Raw genomic sequence first — 18,357 nt, 5'->3', positions numbered from 1 at the left:
TGAAAACTTAATGTAAGGAACTATTATTCACATTCACATTTTTTTGTATGCATTCACATTCTTCTTAGTGCATGTGAATCACCTATATATTGTTCTATAATTTATCTAAATGTTTGAAGCTTGTTGTCAATCCAAGTAATTTAAAATAGAACCAACTTGATAGAAAAAGAAACTTGATAATGTGATAGCAACCATTATTGGCCATAAATGTATTTTATGATATAGAATCCAATCATTATTAGAGATTCATTTCATAGATATGGATCAAGTTTAAAAATGTTAACTAGACCCAAAACAATGAGATCAACTCGAAATAGAGTATAAAGAAATATTCTTATATGGATCCACACACCTGATAAAATATCTAGGGTATCTCTAGATGCTCATGTGTAAAGATATTATTATCTTCATCAATTCACATGCATTCCTTAACCACAAAGTTAAAAAAATTCTCTCTTCATTAATATCAATTTATAACATAATTACACTTTCTATTTTATTCTACTTAATATTACTGATTAGACTCCAACAACACATTTTAATCTAAAGTAATCTGATTATTTTATTTTAAAAAATCAATTAATTCACCTACATTAACCACTAAAGAAAGCCTTATTTTTCCTTTTCCAAGCTTTGGGGCTCATTGTATGTATTTCTTAATGATGTCTATTGGTTTTTAGTTTTAATGTTATTGCTCATGATGGATGTTATTTCATAAATAATAATGATATTAGTTGAGGCATATCCCACTTCATATTCAAAATGGTTATCTAGTTGATAGGATGACTATTTTACTAGTGTTAAAAGTATTTGACTATTAAATAAAAAAGTCGTTGTGTCGATTGGATAGACACCACCCATCTATTAATAAAAATATTAAATGAGGAGTCAAAATCCAAAGGTCAATATAAGTAACGGTAAAGGGAAATATATTTGGAGATGTCATGTGCAATTATAGTTTATATTTTCAAAATATATTGTTGGGTTGGTTTTATGCAATAGATCTCTATTATAAATTATTATTGAGTGGCAAGCAAGATAATAAACACCATTTTGATATGACCTTCACTACGCTTGTACTTTAATAGAAAGAAGACATATATATTCCAATATAGTAGAAGACCGTAGTCTCAACAAACATAACTAAAATAACTAATAATTATAACCTTTAGTTATATATGATCATGCTGTCGGAGAAAGACAGATTCATCATTCAGCACGCTCATGCTCGCCAAGTACAGAATCGAGGGAATCTTAACAGTTTGTCTATAATGCAAGTATTTCGATCTAACAGCGGGAACCTTTTCTGCAGGTGAGAACACCTGAAGTTGCAGTGATAGAGCCCACAATAGAGGAAGGCCTTGCCGCCATACTCGAAGCTTTGGTATAGCTTGAGGATGCTCCAGCTCCTGATGCTCTGAAGAACGCCCCGTTTAACATCAGATCTCCCTCCGATCTCCAATTCCAGTTCCTCCACGTACTTTCTGGTGCATCTTCATGCTTTGTCACCTGCACGTCATCCATACCATAATTATTCTACATCCATTATATACTAAAGATATAAGACACATGATTTGTATAGGTCTTTTACCTCCTTGTGGGAGTCGGAGGCAAGGAATCTGTTGCCTTGGCTGTTAATAGTGGGGTTCGCACTCCCACCGATTGCGTACATTTCCCAGTGGGTGTAATCATTGTTCACCACATGGAAGTATCCATGTCGGCATCTGCATCACAACATTAAACTTTTTTAAGGTTTAGATAGCAAACAGAGGGATAAACGTTAGCTTTTGAGTAAGTAATACAGAGTTTTTTTTCATACCTAGGCATACGCTGAACAAGCCCTTCTCCAAAGTGGTTGAATGCAACTGTTACTTGCATTTTAACGTCTTGGGTATAGTCATCGCTGTGTCCCAGGAGCATCACCTTCAAAACACAAATAAATATTTAACTCGAGCAATAGCTTTTTTATTCATAACTTAATAGTTACCAACATCATTTCATAATTTCTGTCTGATAATAGGCTTTGAGTACCCTACTCTAAGATCGTGTCGTTGAAAAACAACATTCAATTTTAAAGAAAAATCAATTTATTACAGAGCAAATAAGCAGTTGAGCACCTTGTCATGGTGAGTGAAAAAGCTGTTTGAAATAGTGATAGCAGTGGACCCTCTGGTGGCGTCGATCAGTCCATCTGTACAGCTTGACAATGAACAGTGGTCTACCCAAATTGCGCTTGATCCATGGATGGTAATCCCATCTCCATCACTTCTGGTTCTGTACCCATAATGGGTGGGTGAGCTCCTCACATTTGTATTTCCCGCAGGTTTACAGTCATGGATATGAATCCCATGAATGATGATGTTGTTCACATACTGTATTGTAATGCAAGCTCCATTTGCTATATGAACGTTGGCTCCTCTACCATCAATAGTCTTATAACTATTCATGATGAGCTCCTCCTTCAGCTGAATAACCATATCTCTTTGGAAAATAATCCAGAGAGGCTCGGTTTGAATAACAGCGTGGCGCAGAGTGCCGGGTCGAGGATTGACGGGGTCATCGTCATTGGGATCTGTAACTATATAAAATCTGCCATTCTGACCTCCAATGGCGTCTTTGCCAAATCCGATGGCACAGTCAGCCAGCCTCTTTCTGTTATTAACCCAGTTGGGATCACAACGCCAACAGTCGTCAATGGGGTTTCCTGTTCCGCAGGACATATAACTCAGCTTCCTTCTTGAAGTATTCAGACTCCTGCACAATACCTCTTGAAATTCTTTAATACTAGAACTACGAGGTTGCATTAATTGAGCTGACTAACTTACGAAATCTTTTGCCAGTGCATTTTTCTTACATTGAATCTATCTCTATAACAATTTATATAAACTTTCCAAGGGAATGACAATTGAATCTATCTCTATAACAACATATATAAACTATCCAAGGGAATGATAATATGGGCAAAAGAAATTTGGTCTACAACAGCTGCGTATCAAGGACAGTTACAAGAATGATATTATAGAGAACACGATAAAGAAAGAAAAAAGCAACAGCATAAGAATAAGTAGAAGCATATTTACCAAACCTTGCAACTTACCATCAGCCCACATTAGAACTAAGCCTTATTTTTCACACCATACTCCAAATTGTGATAAGATATTGGACTTCATTTCTATTCTAAGTTCTTAAATGCTCTAAAATGTTTTAGATGCAAAGCCAACATGCTTACCTTTCTACCATCTGAGCTACTAGCTCTGGCTTCTCAACATGATATTCAACCACATTTTCTGCCTTCGTCATATTTACAGAAGTTCCAAATGACTTCGACATTACTAACTGGAAGACGAAGAAGAATATAGCAAGTAAATGAACCAACGACTGTAAGGCTCCATTGCTGGCCATTTTGGATGAGGAAAGACCTGCAATGGTTATACGACGTGTTATGGCTCTAGCGCGCCTTATATAGAAATTCAGCCCTCGTAAAACCTGTACAAGAAAACGAACTGTGAGCCCCACTGGTTGACAATATGGTTATATGCACGTTATTACATTGCTAATCTTACGGTGGTAATCGACATGAATGGCATCTAGGATTATAGTATAGTGGTTGGCCTTACCTATTCTTAAAATTAATACCATAAATAATAGCCGATATTTGACTCGCCAAACGTGAAGTGATATAAAAATATCAATTCCTTTCCCATGAAGATTTAAGAGGTCAATCTCTAAACCATTACATTCCATTATAAAACATTCTGAAAAATTTCTTAGCTTGTTAGGCAAAAGTATTGCTGAAATAACATGAAAAAGGCTATATGAGCAACCATTTTTTAACTAATCTCTTGGAAAAAAATATAGTATACAAAGTTTGAAGGATGTCTTGAGTGGACAGGGCATCTTTATTCTTGTCTACTTTCAATGGTGAGCCTATGTTTCGTGGTTCTGCACATGAACCGCATTTAGCAGACATATTCACAGATTGATATCTTATCTTCTGAGTGTTCGAAATTTCAACAAAAGTTTGAAAATGGAGCAGATTATTCCCTCCTCCTTAAAGAAGATTAGTTATTATCTCCGTTATTGAAGGAAGTTGGGTCGATTAATTTAATCACACTTAAAATCAGTTTTTATTTCGAACAGTCGGTTTCACATTATAACTGGGAAAATTTGACCCCCTAGCTGTGGGAGGTGGATGGAGCAGAATACAATAATTTACCAAATGCATACACACACAGAAAATTAACAATTGCATAAACAGAAAATAATATTTACACAGACAATTATGTGCTGCAGCACCAAATCATATTTTATTGATTGCCTTATATAAAACTCATTTTTTACATGTTTTTTATCGAAGAATATTAAAAATTCTAGAAAGAACGAACTTAAGGAGATCTAGAAAAATCCTGCATGAAACGATTAGTTTTGCATGACCGATGAAAAGCAAACTCGGTGGTTGCATGGTGATGGTGACAGACTGAAGTTTATCGTTGCGACTGAGGCTGAAGGTGGCTAACTAACTGACTTTGCATATTAATCATTTTCATGCATACGCTGCTGCATGGTCGGTGCATGATCTTTCTTGCATGTGGGAGAAATTACCGATACTTCCAACACTCTCTCTTAATTTCGATCACAAATATTACTGCATTTACAATTCTTTGACTGCTCTTTTTTTCTGTCTCATTCCTTTCACTTGTCTCTAACGAAATCTGCTGACTTCTTCAAATAGGTTCAAACCAACTCTAGATCTGTTGATCTTCATATCCAATTCTTAATAATAGTGACATACATTTGGCTTCTCCCACTGCTGCAGCAGTCTCTCAATATTCTGATTTTCAAATCTTCAAAACACCCATCTTGGTCTTTCTCCAACTTCACATTTTGTAGACACCTTGCTAGACATTCCTTTCCTTTGACTTGAAACATCGATTATGTCTTTAGAAAACTTTGCTTGATTTCTATCAACATATGAATATTTAAACTTGAACAACTTCTTGATCATACCTGTAAGAGTTTGCCAACTCGTCCCAAAGCTCCATCCACAATCCATTTTCATGTATTCATACTTTGACTCTTTGTTCCAATATGTCTTCTCACAATGATTTCTCAATCCACAAATATTGCATGGATGTAAATCCCAACATCTATCCTTCGTATGTCATTTCCTATTATAATGCGAACACTACATACTCTCTATTCTTTCTAGTGATTTACTTGAAGCTGAAACACTTGTATCATTACACACTCTTCATGCTTTCTACTGATTTACTTGAACCCGAAACACCTATATCATTATTTTCTTTACCTGCAACATACCCGAGACCTTCATATTTGGGCCTCATTATTGGTTCAATTGGATCCTTCATTCCTTGTTCATTCTTTCCCAATCCTTTACCTTTATAACCCATTCTTTTCATAATTTTCAAACCAACATTCATTTGATTGTCATTACATTTAATAACCTTATCATTTTCTTTTTCATATTCTTTATCACAAACTTCTTCAGCAAAAACACACTTGTCATATGACAAACAAAAATCTTCACATACTGATTTATTTGACTTCAAACTTTCATTTTCTTCTTTCAACTTTGATAGCTCATTTTTTTGTAAACTTCTTTCCTCTTTCAATTTTGAAATTTCATTCATTTGTAAACTATTTCTTTCTTCTAGCCTTTCAAGCTTTTCTTCCAAATCATCAAATAATTTCATTCTTTGTTCCAGTTCTTCATTCATTTTCCTAATCACATCAAACAACTTTATCTTTTCTTCTAACTCTTTATTTTTCTTTTCAACTTCCTTACTTTCTTGAAAATTTCACTTTCTTTCTTCACTTCCATTAATTCTCCTTTTAAAAAATCTACCTTAGAAATTAGATTTATATTTTCCTTCAACGCTCTTTGCCTAATTTTCCAAGTGAAATTCACAATATTTTTGTTTAAATCCTTAATGCCTTAGCCAATACCAAAATAGTAGTTACACTTCAATGAAATCTCTCCCTTTTATTCCAAACCCTAATAGTAACAATTAATCAATTACCTCCAATACCAATCTCTTATAGACTGTGGCGTCTTTCTTTAATGACAATGAAACTAGGGTCTTCAAACCCTCTGGTCTAATTTGCTACGATCTCCAAATGATCTCTTTCTCAACCTAGCTTTGCACAAATCCTTGATTTTTCTTAGCAATGATCTATCTTTCTTGAGTTTGGCAAATTCAACAATCTCCTTAAACATGTGTTCTCACATAGCCTCCTTATCTTATAGCCTCCTTCACAGCTACGGCTGTGTTCTTATGGCAACCTCACAATTTGACAGTGACTTTTTCCTTAATGTTTCCCTTGTTGATCTTATTCTGCAAACATTTTCAATTCAGTTAGCAACAACTTTCTTGGAGTCTTTTTGACATCAACGAATCTATCAATTCTATTTCAAACCAGTATTATGGCATCCTCTTCAACAAATTGCTCTGGCTCTAGTACCACTTGTTGGAGGTGGATGGAGCATAATACAATAATTTACCAAATGCATACACAAAAAAGAAAAATTAGCAATTGCATAAACAGAAATTATAGGTGCGACTAAGGCTGAAGGTGGCTAACTGACTGACTTTATTAATCCTTTTCATGCATACGCTACTGCATGGTCGGTAATTATTGATACTTCCAACACTAGGGACTTGAAATCCTTATCAATCTTTCCAATTTGTTAGTTCGTTTAGACAAACTTCTAGTGCTGAATAGAAGACTGGAGAGGTGTGGCTATGTTTATAAACGTGAAAGCGAGATGACATAGCATACCTACAGTTGGAAACTAATGCTGAAGCGTTAGTTCCACTGTCGGAACATGCAGTTCCACTGTTACGAGGCTTACTAGGAGTTCCATTGCCATGCATTGCTGAGTCAAGATCCACCAGTATACTCATCATTGATAGTATGCTAGAGTTCGTTGATGAGAACACTTTTTTATATTTAGTCAAATAGTTAGGTTTAGTTCTATTTAAGGTGCATGCAATGCATGTTGAAAAAGTCTTGTTCTCTCTTATTTTTAGGTCCATGCTCTGTTTTTAGTTACATGAATATAATTGATTAAAGGAGTTATGATCTCTATAAAAAAAGAGGCTTATTGTTATTTGATTGAGCCTCTGAGAAGAATAAAAGTCTGGGCAAAGATCTCTTGATTGAGACACGATGTAATGACTTGCATGATGTAATTCCATTGAATTGAATAAAGAGAATTGTTTTGTTTGTGTTTATTTGTGTTGCAGCAGTATTATCTATGTTTTCTGTTAATCCTCTTTATTTCAAGAATCTACAAATGGTATCAACGCAGGACAATTGGGCATATAGTGTTGAAGAAAATTGAGGGTGTGCAATTGAAAAAGATTACAGTTCATGAAGGAGTGTTTCAACCAGTCTCTACCATCAAAGAAATTTCTTTTAGTATAAATTAGAAAACCCAGATTATGAAAGGTGTAGAAGATTGCAGCCATAAAAAAATAGAGAGAAAAAAATAAGATCGGTGAAATTATTGATTTCCATTGTCAAAGAAGTAAAAGAAGTGTTCAGAACTCTTGAAGTAGCTGACAGGGGAAGAAGAGTAAAAGTCTGTTTGAAGAGGACTATAGATTTTTCTCACAGTCAATAGCCAACCACCAGAAGGAAAATAAACTAAAAAGGCGAATTTAAATCTTTTTGCTTCAATGGGGAAGATTGGCAAAAAGGTGAAAAAAGAAAATGCAAATCTAATTTGTGAAAAGGATATTTTGCTAGATGAATTGGTGAAAGTCAAGAAGTCTAATTCAGATTTGATAGAAAAGATAAGGCAGGTAGGAAAAGATATTTATGAAAGTTCATGTGACAATGATATTCTTCAAAAAGAATTGGAGAAAGTTAAACATGAAAATGGACAATTAAAAGAAAAGTTGAAGTTGTTTGATGAAGTCAAGAAGGAGAATGAAGATTTTGAGAAACAGTTAGCAGTGTTGAAAAAAAAAATGAGTGTTTGAAAGAAAAGCCATTAGTTTGTGATGTATTGTGTGGCACAGAATATTTGTTTCATCCCCTTGATCAATTGGCCGATATGCATGATTTACTGAAAGTTTATTCAGGTGAATATGGTGAAGTTGAAAGTAAGGATGAGTTTGCATGTACAGATGCAAGTTGTGATGTTAAAGACACAAGTTGTTATAAAAATAATATTGGTATGAAGATCATGCAAAAAATGGGTTCTAACGGAAAAGGTTTGGGAAAGCATGGGCAAGGAATAAGAGAGCCCTTTAAGCCAACTATGAGGCCCAAGTATGAAGGCTTGGGATATGATAAGAAAGAGAGATTTGATGTTGCTAGTGTTACAAGTTCGTGCAAATCAGCTGAAAGAATTCAGTGTTCACATTGCCATAGAGAAGGACATAAAAAAGATAAGTTTTGGGATCTTCACCCTTGTTCAATTTGTGGGTTGAAGAATCATTGTGAAAATTCATTCTAGAATAGAGAGATGAATGAACAATCTAAGAAAGGTTGTATGCAAATTGATTATGGTTGGATTGATGGATCCTGTTAGCAAAAGTTAACGAATATGTTCAGAAGGTTGTATAAGCCTAAATTTTTGCATGTGAACAGAAGAAGTGATTGGACACAATTTCAATGTTCGAGTCAAGTAGCAAATAATTGCTTTCTATGATTGGTGTTGCACAGTGAGTTGCAAGGGTTTGGACTTTGCCACATCGAATTCAAGATAAAATCGTGAGTCTCAGCATCAAGGGGAAGTATGTTGGAAACTGATGTTGAACCATTAGTTCCACCGTCGGAACATGCAGTTCCACCATTACAAGGCTTACTAGGAGTTCCACTGCCATGCATTGTTGAGTCAAGATCCACCGGTATACTCATCATTGATAGCATGCTAGAGTTCATTGATGAGAATGCTTTGTTATATTTAGTCAAATAGTTAGGTTTAGTTTTATTTAAGGTGCATGCAATGCATTTTGAAAAAGTCTTGTTCTCTCCTATTTTTAGGTGCATGCTCTGTTTTTAGTTGCATGATTATAATTGATTAAAAGGAGCTATGATCTCTATAAAAAAAGAGGCTTATTATTATTTGATTGAGCCTTTGAGAAGAATAAAAGTCTGGGCAAAGATCTCTTGATTGAGTCAAGATGTAATGACTTGCATGATGTAATTCTATTGAATTGAATAAAGAGAATTGTTTTGTTTGTGTTTATTTGTGTTGCAGCGGTATTATCTATGTTTTCTATTAATCCTCTATATTTCAAGAATCTACACCTACAACTTTGTCATCTGGTCATATGTGACTTCCCACCATCAAAAGAAAACCTTTTAAATTTCTCATGGAATTGCCCATAAAATCTAGAATCCTACATCCATGTTCTTCCTAAATTTTCCCACCAATACTGGAGATATTTGAGGAGTCATTTTGCATTCACCTGCTTCCGTTAATGATATTTGTCACAAAATTTTAAGTTTCTTTCATGATAAAACTAGATTTAACAATATTTAAATTCAAAATTATGAAAAAAATTAGTCACAGAGTCCATTAAAAAACAAATATATTTTTTAAAAGTATAAAAAAATAAAATAAGATCAAATTTGGTGAATGTAATAAATAATATAATTTACTTAATTTAGAATTGTGATATATCATGAAATAAATTAAATTATTTGTTCATTCATTAAAAATACATATTTTATATGTTGAGATAATATATTGGTGTTAAGATTGAATACCTTAATATTTTTCACGTTCATGGGCTGATCAGATTGAAGTAAACTCAATTTCAATGGTGCCTCATGATGGAATCTTTAACACTCTAAAGCTGGATACATAAAAAGAAATCATGAAGAAATGGTGGTTGAAGCAACATCAAATGGGATAATAGACATGGAACAAATAATGAAGAAAAGGCTCAAGCATTGCTATCAAGAAGGTTGCATCTCTGAAATATTCAAGAAGCACATCATTTTTGTAATATTATTCTTGTTGTTTGGACCATATTCATATGCTTTGATTTTGTATCTCCCTTATCTATTGGACTAATTTATTTGATGTAGACCACCACCTATCTGATTAAATTCATATGATGTGGTAGGCTTATCCATAGACTACAATGATACTCATAATTTTATTAGCTTTTTTTATTATTCTTAATTCCTATGGGCACATAAGATAAGAGCATACACATTTAATTTTATGACTTATACATATTGGTTGTCTATAAAACTTCAAATACCATCATAGGGGATTGATCTAAAAAAAGCTCTAAATAGTGTGTAACACTTTTTTATAACTTGTATTTGTAGGTATTTTGATAGCAATCGATCGCATCTAGAGGTTTGCATGTTCTTTCATGTTCATTTTTTATATTTATTTTTTACTAAATATAATATGCATATTATCATTTAGTATATTTATTTATCAATTTCATTATTTAGTAGATCACCAGTGTGTTATCATGTCTAAAAAAGCAAATTGACTGGACTACTTGAGCTAAGTAACATATTTTTTAGAAGTTATCTACCATTCAAAGACATGAAAATGAGAATGTAAATGTGTTGGGATCTTAGAAAATGAGCTTTGGCATTTGCTTCTAGGTTCATCTTTTCATTCTATTTTGTACATTCTTTAATTTATTTCTTTGACTTTTATTTCTAATTTTGAATAAATAAGATTTTATGAATTGTTTATATGTTCACATAAAATGAATTCTCTTTATTTTTAATTTTAAAGTAATTTTATAATTATCTATATTATTTGGTTTTACATTAAATAGTCACAAAATGTTTCATTAATAAACAATTTTAATCCTAGGATAAGTAAAGCAGAAATTATTTAGTTAGAAAGAAAATAAATTTTAGCTAAACTAAATTCTTGCTATTACATTTTTGTGAATCCAATTGAATTTAGTTTAGCTAAAAATATAATGTTGGAAAATAATAATAATAATCTTACAAGAATATCTAAATATGTTAATTTAAAAATCAAAGTAGTAGATAGAGAAATTCTAAAGTAAGAGAATGATATAATGAAAAAATATATTAGAAGGAAATACCCTAAATTTTTTTCCTAACCCATAGGAGGAGAAAATAGGAAGGTTATTCAACATTATCATATTCAAAGAAAAAACACTCTCAAAAGAGTTATTTCAAAAAATAGAACGATGAATAATATGTGACAATTAAGAGGGTAGAGCTAGGTTATACAAAGAAAAAATGGCACAAAAAATTGAGCTCATGAGGAGAAGTTATAAAGGATTTTGTATATTAGGTGCTTTAGAAATTTTGAAAAAAAAATATTAATATTAAAAAATTAAATTTGCTATTCATTTTAGTTGTTAATATATAGAAATTATGAGCACTCAAAGAGCCAAAATGTGATGTAGATGAGTCTTCTACTACCTTCAGTTAGATGATCTTCAAAAGTGAGTGTGAGTAATTATTCATCATATGAGAGGTGACAAAAGGTTTTAATTTAGTATATATTTTATCATTTTATGTCTAAAAAAGTGACTCACACCACACATAGGAATCCTATGTAGGAATTAGCACCTAAATATCATACTATCATCTAAATATTAAACTGCCCCATAAGGGTTTACTAGCATCTAAGGGTCACAATCATCATTAGTGACCAATAATTTTTTTTTGAAATATTAAAAAATTTGGTATGATATGAGACTAATATGAAGATTTTTAATGATTGTAGAAACAATAAACCATGCATTAGAACACCAAAGGGGGATGGTATCTCATTACTATAGAGCTACCTTGGAGATCTATCCCATTAGGAGGTAACGCTATTACATTGGGTGGGTATATATTACGTATCCAATTGCCCAATATGTGGTTTTGTGATCACATGTCTACTACACTAATAGAGAGATAAGATCTAGACTCCCCAATCTATTATCCTCTATAGATATATGATAGTGACACTTGAGGATACATATTAAATTCTTAGTTGACCTATTAAGGTCATCATGTGTCAATTTCCAAGCAGCAACTAGCACCGTATGTGCATGTAGGGAAGATGTACAAAATAAATTGGACTCTAACCAAGGACACCTTGGGGCATATCTATATGAGGTTGTTAGATTATAGATTTATGCATGTCCCAATAATGAAATAATTTTTGTTAATCACTATAAACACCATGCATTACACAAGATGGATAGGATATGCACAATCATGGTGACTTCTTCCATAGCATTCAAACAATGGAGAAAACTATGCTTATCTCTACATGGGGATGAATCATGATTTCCCATCCATAGCATTAGGTATGCTACTACAAGTACCACTTTGAGAACATTACCTACATGAAACTAGTTTCATATCCATTGATGACCATGTGAGATACACCTTAGGCTCATGAATGTCCATGATTATGTATAATTATGCATATCTTTAGAAAATTGATACTCTTTTGTGTTCTAAATTTTATCGAATAGTAGTATCTTTAGCAAAGTGATATTAGTTGATTCTTAATATATACTAGAACATTATTAGCAGAATGTTAGATGCTAATATTTTAGTATCAAGGTAAATATTGAGTAGTAAATGCCATATCATTTTGTGTATATGGGTATATAAGATTTCTCTTGAACCCTTGCATCTCAAACTTTATTATTACTTAAGTATATATGACAAGAGACATATTCATAATAATGATGGTAAGTGCAAATGCCCAAATTTACTTGACTCATAAATTATGGAATTTTATCTCTTCTTTTATAATCTTTATGTTTAAATTAGTTCATTGTTCTTTTCTTTTGAAAACTATAGGTATGTATAAGAAAATTGTTATGCATTCAATACTTCATTTCTTAATTTATTTACAATATTATTTTAATCAAGGAGCACATAGATTTGTAGTTGAGCATACTTTATTTAAGTCTTTAAGTCCCTAGTCTTAAAATCTTTTTATCCATTCTTAATATGAAGATTTCTTCTTTGTTTCATTCTCTTATGGAAAATCCAAGAGGTTCAAAAGTGAGGAAGAGAGAGTTCTTGAAGGAGTGTGTACTTACTTTTGAAAGTATAGGGAATATATAGGAACATATCAGCTCTTAATTATTTATTTGTTTGTTTGTTTATTTATTTAATGAGAAATGATATTCCTCTAAAGATATGATTTTCACATTTATCACCTAGGTTAATATGGTAAATAAATTTATCTATTTACTTATTATTTTTATCTCCTCTTTAATTTATTTCAATTAAGAACATTGGTAAATACAAACCTTACAATTGTTAGATAGAAACCAAATTAAGTATATATGTTAGTTGCTACAAATATCAATAATCTTCTTCATAACACTATGATATCATTTCCATTAGCATAGTCTTAGATATACATGTTTCCTATCATTGACAAGGGCAAGAGTATCTTTCATAATAGATTATTTTCAAGTTAGAATACTGCCTGGATGAAATACCAATGTAAAATGACTTGCTTCTAAATTAAACATGGCACTTTACATAGTATTATCCTTTAGTACACAATGGTAATTTCAACCAAAATATATGAAACAATTATCAGCTACTATTCATAATATATTATATAAAATTTATTAGCATTTTACAAAAGGGAAAAATAAATAATAGATAAATCTCTCTTAACACAAAATGTATACTTTAAATAGCTTTCTCATAGCACAAAATGTAAATATTACACAATTCACTCTTTCATTACACAATATGCCAATGAGGAAAAACAAAAAATAATACTTGCTCTCCTCCCATCCATTATGGCATCATGAGGCCTCAAGAACCCTAACCATACCCCCAAGAAAGAAAATAATTTTTCCACCATTATGATCATTGGTGAGGACTTACTTTCCATATCACATTCACTCATATTACAACAATCTTCCTTCCATTCTCTCTACACAAACCTATTTGATGAACAGTACATGAACAAGAAATCTATGCAAAACTAAGTATAAGAATGAAGGAATGAATTATATCTCTACAAACTCTATCTTGACCTCCATCTCCATATGCAAGATCTCCCTTTTCTTAACTTCTCACTATCCCATTTACTTCCACAAGCAAAATTTCTCCAAAGGGAGAAGTGGGTAATGGTCTTATCTTCCATCTGTACTAGACATATAGAGGGATCTTAGCCCCACACACTTTCTCCAAAATCCATCACGTCACAATAAAAAAAGTGGAATTTTGAAGTGTCTCATCAAGCTTGAAGGAAAATATCACATGTGCTAGAGGTCCCAACCCCAAGGTATTGACCCTAAGGACTTATTTTTGCACTAGAACCCATAAAATTGACCAAAAAACACCTTTTTCGAACCCATACAAAGATCCATACGAGCTTTGACCCAACCCAAAGGTTTCCAAACCTTAGTCCCTCTTTCACCACATGGCTTAAAGTTATATACCTTATTTTTTCCTTGTCTTTTATGAACCATCATACAATATAAGAAATGTTTTTTTATTATAATCTTGAAATAAACATACTTATTTTGTATACCTTGTTATCCATTTTATAACATACTATATTCCCTTATTCTTGGGAGTCACTATCTTGAGAGTTAGGGAGACACTATAATGCATGCACCCTATGGCCTACCCACCCAAATTTTAAGTGTCTACACAAGACTCTTTGTACACTACTACACCCTTGTAACAAAGTATCCTTGTGTATCTTTCATATGTATATAATCCTATTGTCCTCAATTTCAGCGCGGCCAAAATTGTGAGGCAACCCTATGAAACTGGTTCGTTTCATACCTTATGACCTCCGAGAGAGATTGATCGACTTCGTCAATTAGCTCATTTAGTTTTTCAATTTCCATTTTTTATTGTTTTCTAAGTTTTTAAGGTTTGCAGTCTTACCTACAGGTCAAACTTTAAAATCCGACCTGTAGGGTTCTTTCTTTGCAAAGGTAATTGCACATCAGACTTTAAAGTCCGATGTGCAAAGGTAATTGCACATCAGACTTTAAAGTCTGATGTGCAAAGGTTCGGTTTTCAACCTACATGTCAAAGTCCGACATGCAAGTTATCCTTCCCCTATAGTTTGGACTTTAAAGTCTGACTTGCAGGTTGTCTGGTCGAAGAGTGCATGTCGGACTTTAAAGTCTGACTTGCAAGGGTTCTCTTCCTACATGTTGGACTTTAAAGTCCGACATGCACTGTGTGTTTGGTAATTAATGCCGCCTTAATGACTAATTTGGAGGGTTATTTATTAATTTTGGGTGATTAATTTCTTTATTTCGATTTTCTATTTCTCCTCCACACATGTCCTCCTACGTTTTCCTCCATCTTCATTCGCCAGCCTTGCTGATTTGTTGCATCTCCATCAAATTTTTCTCTCATCGCAGCAGATTGAGGTAGCTTTTTGTTTTATTTTTGTTTTTGCTTTCAAGTTTTTCTCCTGCTTCTCTCTCCTTTTTTAGGTTTCTTTTTGGTTTGATGTGTATCGGAATTTTAAAGTCCGATTGTTCCTCATTATCTCCCAATCCGTCAGTTTGTCCTTTCTCGCCAACCTGCATGATGGGGTTTATTTCCCAATCCGTAGTTGTGTTGAGATCTCTCCACATATCAGATTTTAAAGTCAGATATGCAGGAGGGTAACCTTTGCATATCGTACTTTAAAATCTGATATGCGAAGAGAAGAACATTGGATTGACATGTCGGGTTTTAAAACCCGACATGTCAATCAGTTTCTCTTCCCCCGATTAGCACATCGGCCTTTAAAGTTCGATGTGCTAGTTTTTTCATAATATTTTACACTTGCACATCGGACTTTAAAGTCTGATGTGCTGTTGACTTTCCCAAAATTGCACATCAGACTTTAAAGTCCGATGCGCAAAATTTATCTCCTGAAGTGCAGGTCGAACTTTTTTCCCCGACCTGTTGTTTTTGGCAGTTTTACTCTCAAGCTTACTTCGAGTCCGATTTTTCGATCCGATTAAGAAAAAATGATTTTGATGATGATGACAACTATCAAAGGAGCTAATCTTCAGTGTTGAATGCAGTCATTTGAAAATTTCAAAGCCCTCTCACGACAAATCAGAGCCTTCCTCGAGCCAGATGGAATCTTCTCTGGGTAAAATATCAACAAAAAGGATGAAGTACAAGTATGATAAATACTTGAATTTGTACCCAGAGAGTTCAGTGGACTCAAACATCAAGGAGATCAGAGATACTAAAATTGAAAAAGTCAATATGTGGGATTTTATTGACCGAGTTGAGAAAGCTCCTGCTCGCCTAACCAATCTGATCAAATCTGAGTTGCATAAATATGCATCCTTCCCAGTTGCAGTTCATGATCCGGAATTTGTACTTGCAGTAGCAGATCACTTTGATCTGAATACAAGATAGGTGAGGGATGTTTATCAAAACATCATCATGACTCTGGATAGTGTGTTCTTCAATAGTGTCTTCAAAGGTTCTCCAGTTGAAGAAGTAGCTGACATTTCTCAAGAAAGTGCTCAAGAGTACTATAAGAAAAATGAGGTTAAATGCAAGAAAGTGATCAATACTATGTACCTCTCTACTGCCACAAATTCCACTACCACACGATGGCCCAAGTTTTTTCATGGGAGTGACTTCAATGAGGAGTACAATGACATGGTCACCATGTTATCAAGAGTGAAGGGGTTAAAAGACTCTCATTACTTTCAAAGCTGGATGTGTTATTACATGAATATAATCAGGAAAGGGGTTTCAAGAATTGATTGGGGTGAACAGATCAGTGATGTGCTCTGTGCTTAATTGAAGGAAGTCAAAGTGACACTAAAATTCTATATGACCTCATACCTAGTTTATGCAACTGCCTCTATGAGGTAATATCCAGGATTGTCTACCAAGGGTGATAGGAGATTGGTGCCTGTTTGGGAATACTATGATTAAATTACGATCAAAATCAAGGTAGCCACTTCAGAAGAGTTAATGATGCCTTCTTTGATGTGTGGAAGTGCATGTTTGATAAGAGCCTGCAAAAGAAGAGATTGTTAGAGGCTGTGTATAATAGGGTGTCTCATTTTGGATGTGTTTCCCTTCAATTCCCAACATTGACTTACATCTGGATTGGATGTTTCTCAAGTGATCCTTTCATTCTACCAAGGTATCCTTCTAACAAGATCATTCTCATGGAGTTATGTCGACAACTAATATATGTGCATCAAAAGCAATGACAAGAACATAAGACTTGGTTGAAGTTCCCAGAATCGATTGGCAGGTACTTAGTCCTAACTAACCCCAAAGCCAAAAACATGGAGGAAGAAATACAGTGGAATACTATGAGAAGATTCAAGGCATGAAATAATTTTGATTTTCGTGGCATGAAGAACAAACTCAAGAGGAGCTATACCCATGTCTACAAATTTGAAGATGTATGGGCAGACTATTAAAATGAGGAAGATATAAGAAGGATGGATTTTAGTCATCTTACCCTGGAACTGATTGAAAACTTGGATTTAGAAAAGATCCCAATGACCATGGAAGATATGGATGACATAATAGACCCTGTCTATTATGAAAAGAAGATTGTCGACTCTCCCCTCCCACTAGTGCAATGGTCAAAGAAGGAAAGTAAATCTATCACCCAAAGGACGGCTCCCATCCTGGCAAACACCAATTCTTGGCTGTTAAAAAAGAATCTTAGGATGAAATAGCTTCCTGCTAGTTTTGGGGATGACGATAATAGTGATGGCCCAGTTGGTAAGACGGCTACAATTGAGACAAGAACAAAGAGTAGGGCAGATCCACAAGCACTATGTTCGGCTCCTGTGGTACAATCTAAGGGGAAAGGGCCCAAAATTAAATTCATAATTAAAGGGTCCAAGAAGGGTGAGTCATCATCAGCAATATAGGGAACACTTACAAATGAGCCAGAACAGCTGTCTGCCATTGAAATTGAAAAAGAGAAGGGGACTGAAGAAGGTGAAATTCCTCAACAAGAGGAAGCATAGGTCAAAGAAACATCACATCTAGGTGGGGTTAATGCCCCGACCACTTCATAGGTACTAACTCATTCAGAGGTGATTGTCCACTCTATTGATTCTGACTCTGATCAAGAGGGTGAGGAGTTTCAAGATGGGGATCTACGTATGGGCATGGCGTAGTCAGAGGTTGCTCAACAATTTTTTACATTAACCAATTTCTCCAACTTGGATGATCTTCCTTCATCCACCATTGAATCTACAATGTTGGGTTTTAATGAAGCCTTGGAAGGGGCATTTGAAGAACAATCTACAGTGAACTTACCTGTTACTACAATCACAACAGAAATTCTACCATTGGTAAGTACTGAGGTTGCATCCATAGTGCCTTCAATTCTCCCATCTTTGACTAAAGAGATGTCAACAATAGCAA

General features: G+C 33.8%; 1 protein-coding gene across 1 annotated transcript; it reads right to left on the bottom strand.

Moving 5' to 3' along the window:
* Positions 1-1,128: 1,128 nt before the first annotated feature.
* On the bottom strand, positions 1,129-3,414 carry LOC131052065 (probable pectate lyase 5). The gene is made up of 5 exons (XM_057986644.1): positions 3,230-3,414; positions 2,118-2,754; positions 1,820-1,923; positions 1,592-1,724; positions 1,129-1,509 (listed from the first exon to the last, which is right to left on the bottom strand). Exons 1-5 carry the CDS (start codon positions 3,400-3,402, stop codon positions 1,288-1,290), a joined length of 1,269 nt encoding a protein of 422 aa, XP_057842627.1. The 5' UTR covers positions 3,403-3,414; the 3' UTR covers positions 1,129-1,287.
* Between the last annotated feature and the right edge of the window lie 14,943 nt (positions 3,415-18,357).

The sequence above is a fragment of the Cryptomeria japonica genome, chromosome 3 (assembly GCF_030272615.1).
Source record: "Cryptomeria japonica chromosome 3, Sugi_1.0, whole genome shotgun sequence".
Lineage (NCBI taxonomy): Eukaryota > Viridiplantae > Streptophyta > Pinopsida > Cupressales > Cupressaceae > Cryptomeria > Cryptomeria japonica.
This window is presented reverse-complemented; position numbering and strand designations above follow the sequence as displayed.

Bases quoted from the DNA above. Each gene is read 5' to 3' on its own strand.
- LOC131052065 (XM_057986644.1), bottom strand. From the start codon at position 3,402: ATGGCCAGCAATGGAGCCTTACAGTCGTTGGTTCATTTACTTGCTATA. The intron at 1,725-1,819 runs GTATGAAAAAAA...GTTGTGATGCAG, and splicing joins CTTGTTCAGCGTATGCCTAG to ATGCCGACATGGATACTTCC. The intron at 1,510-1,591 runs GTAAAAGACCTA...GATGACGTGCAG, and splicing joins CCTCCGACTCCCACAAGGAG to GTGACAAAGCATGAAGATGC.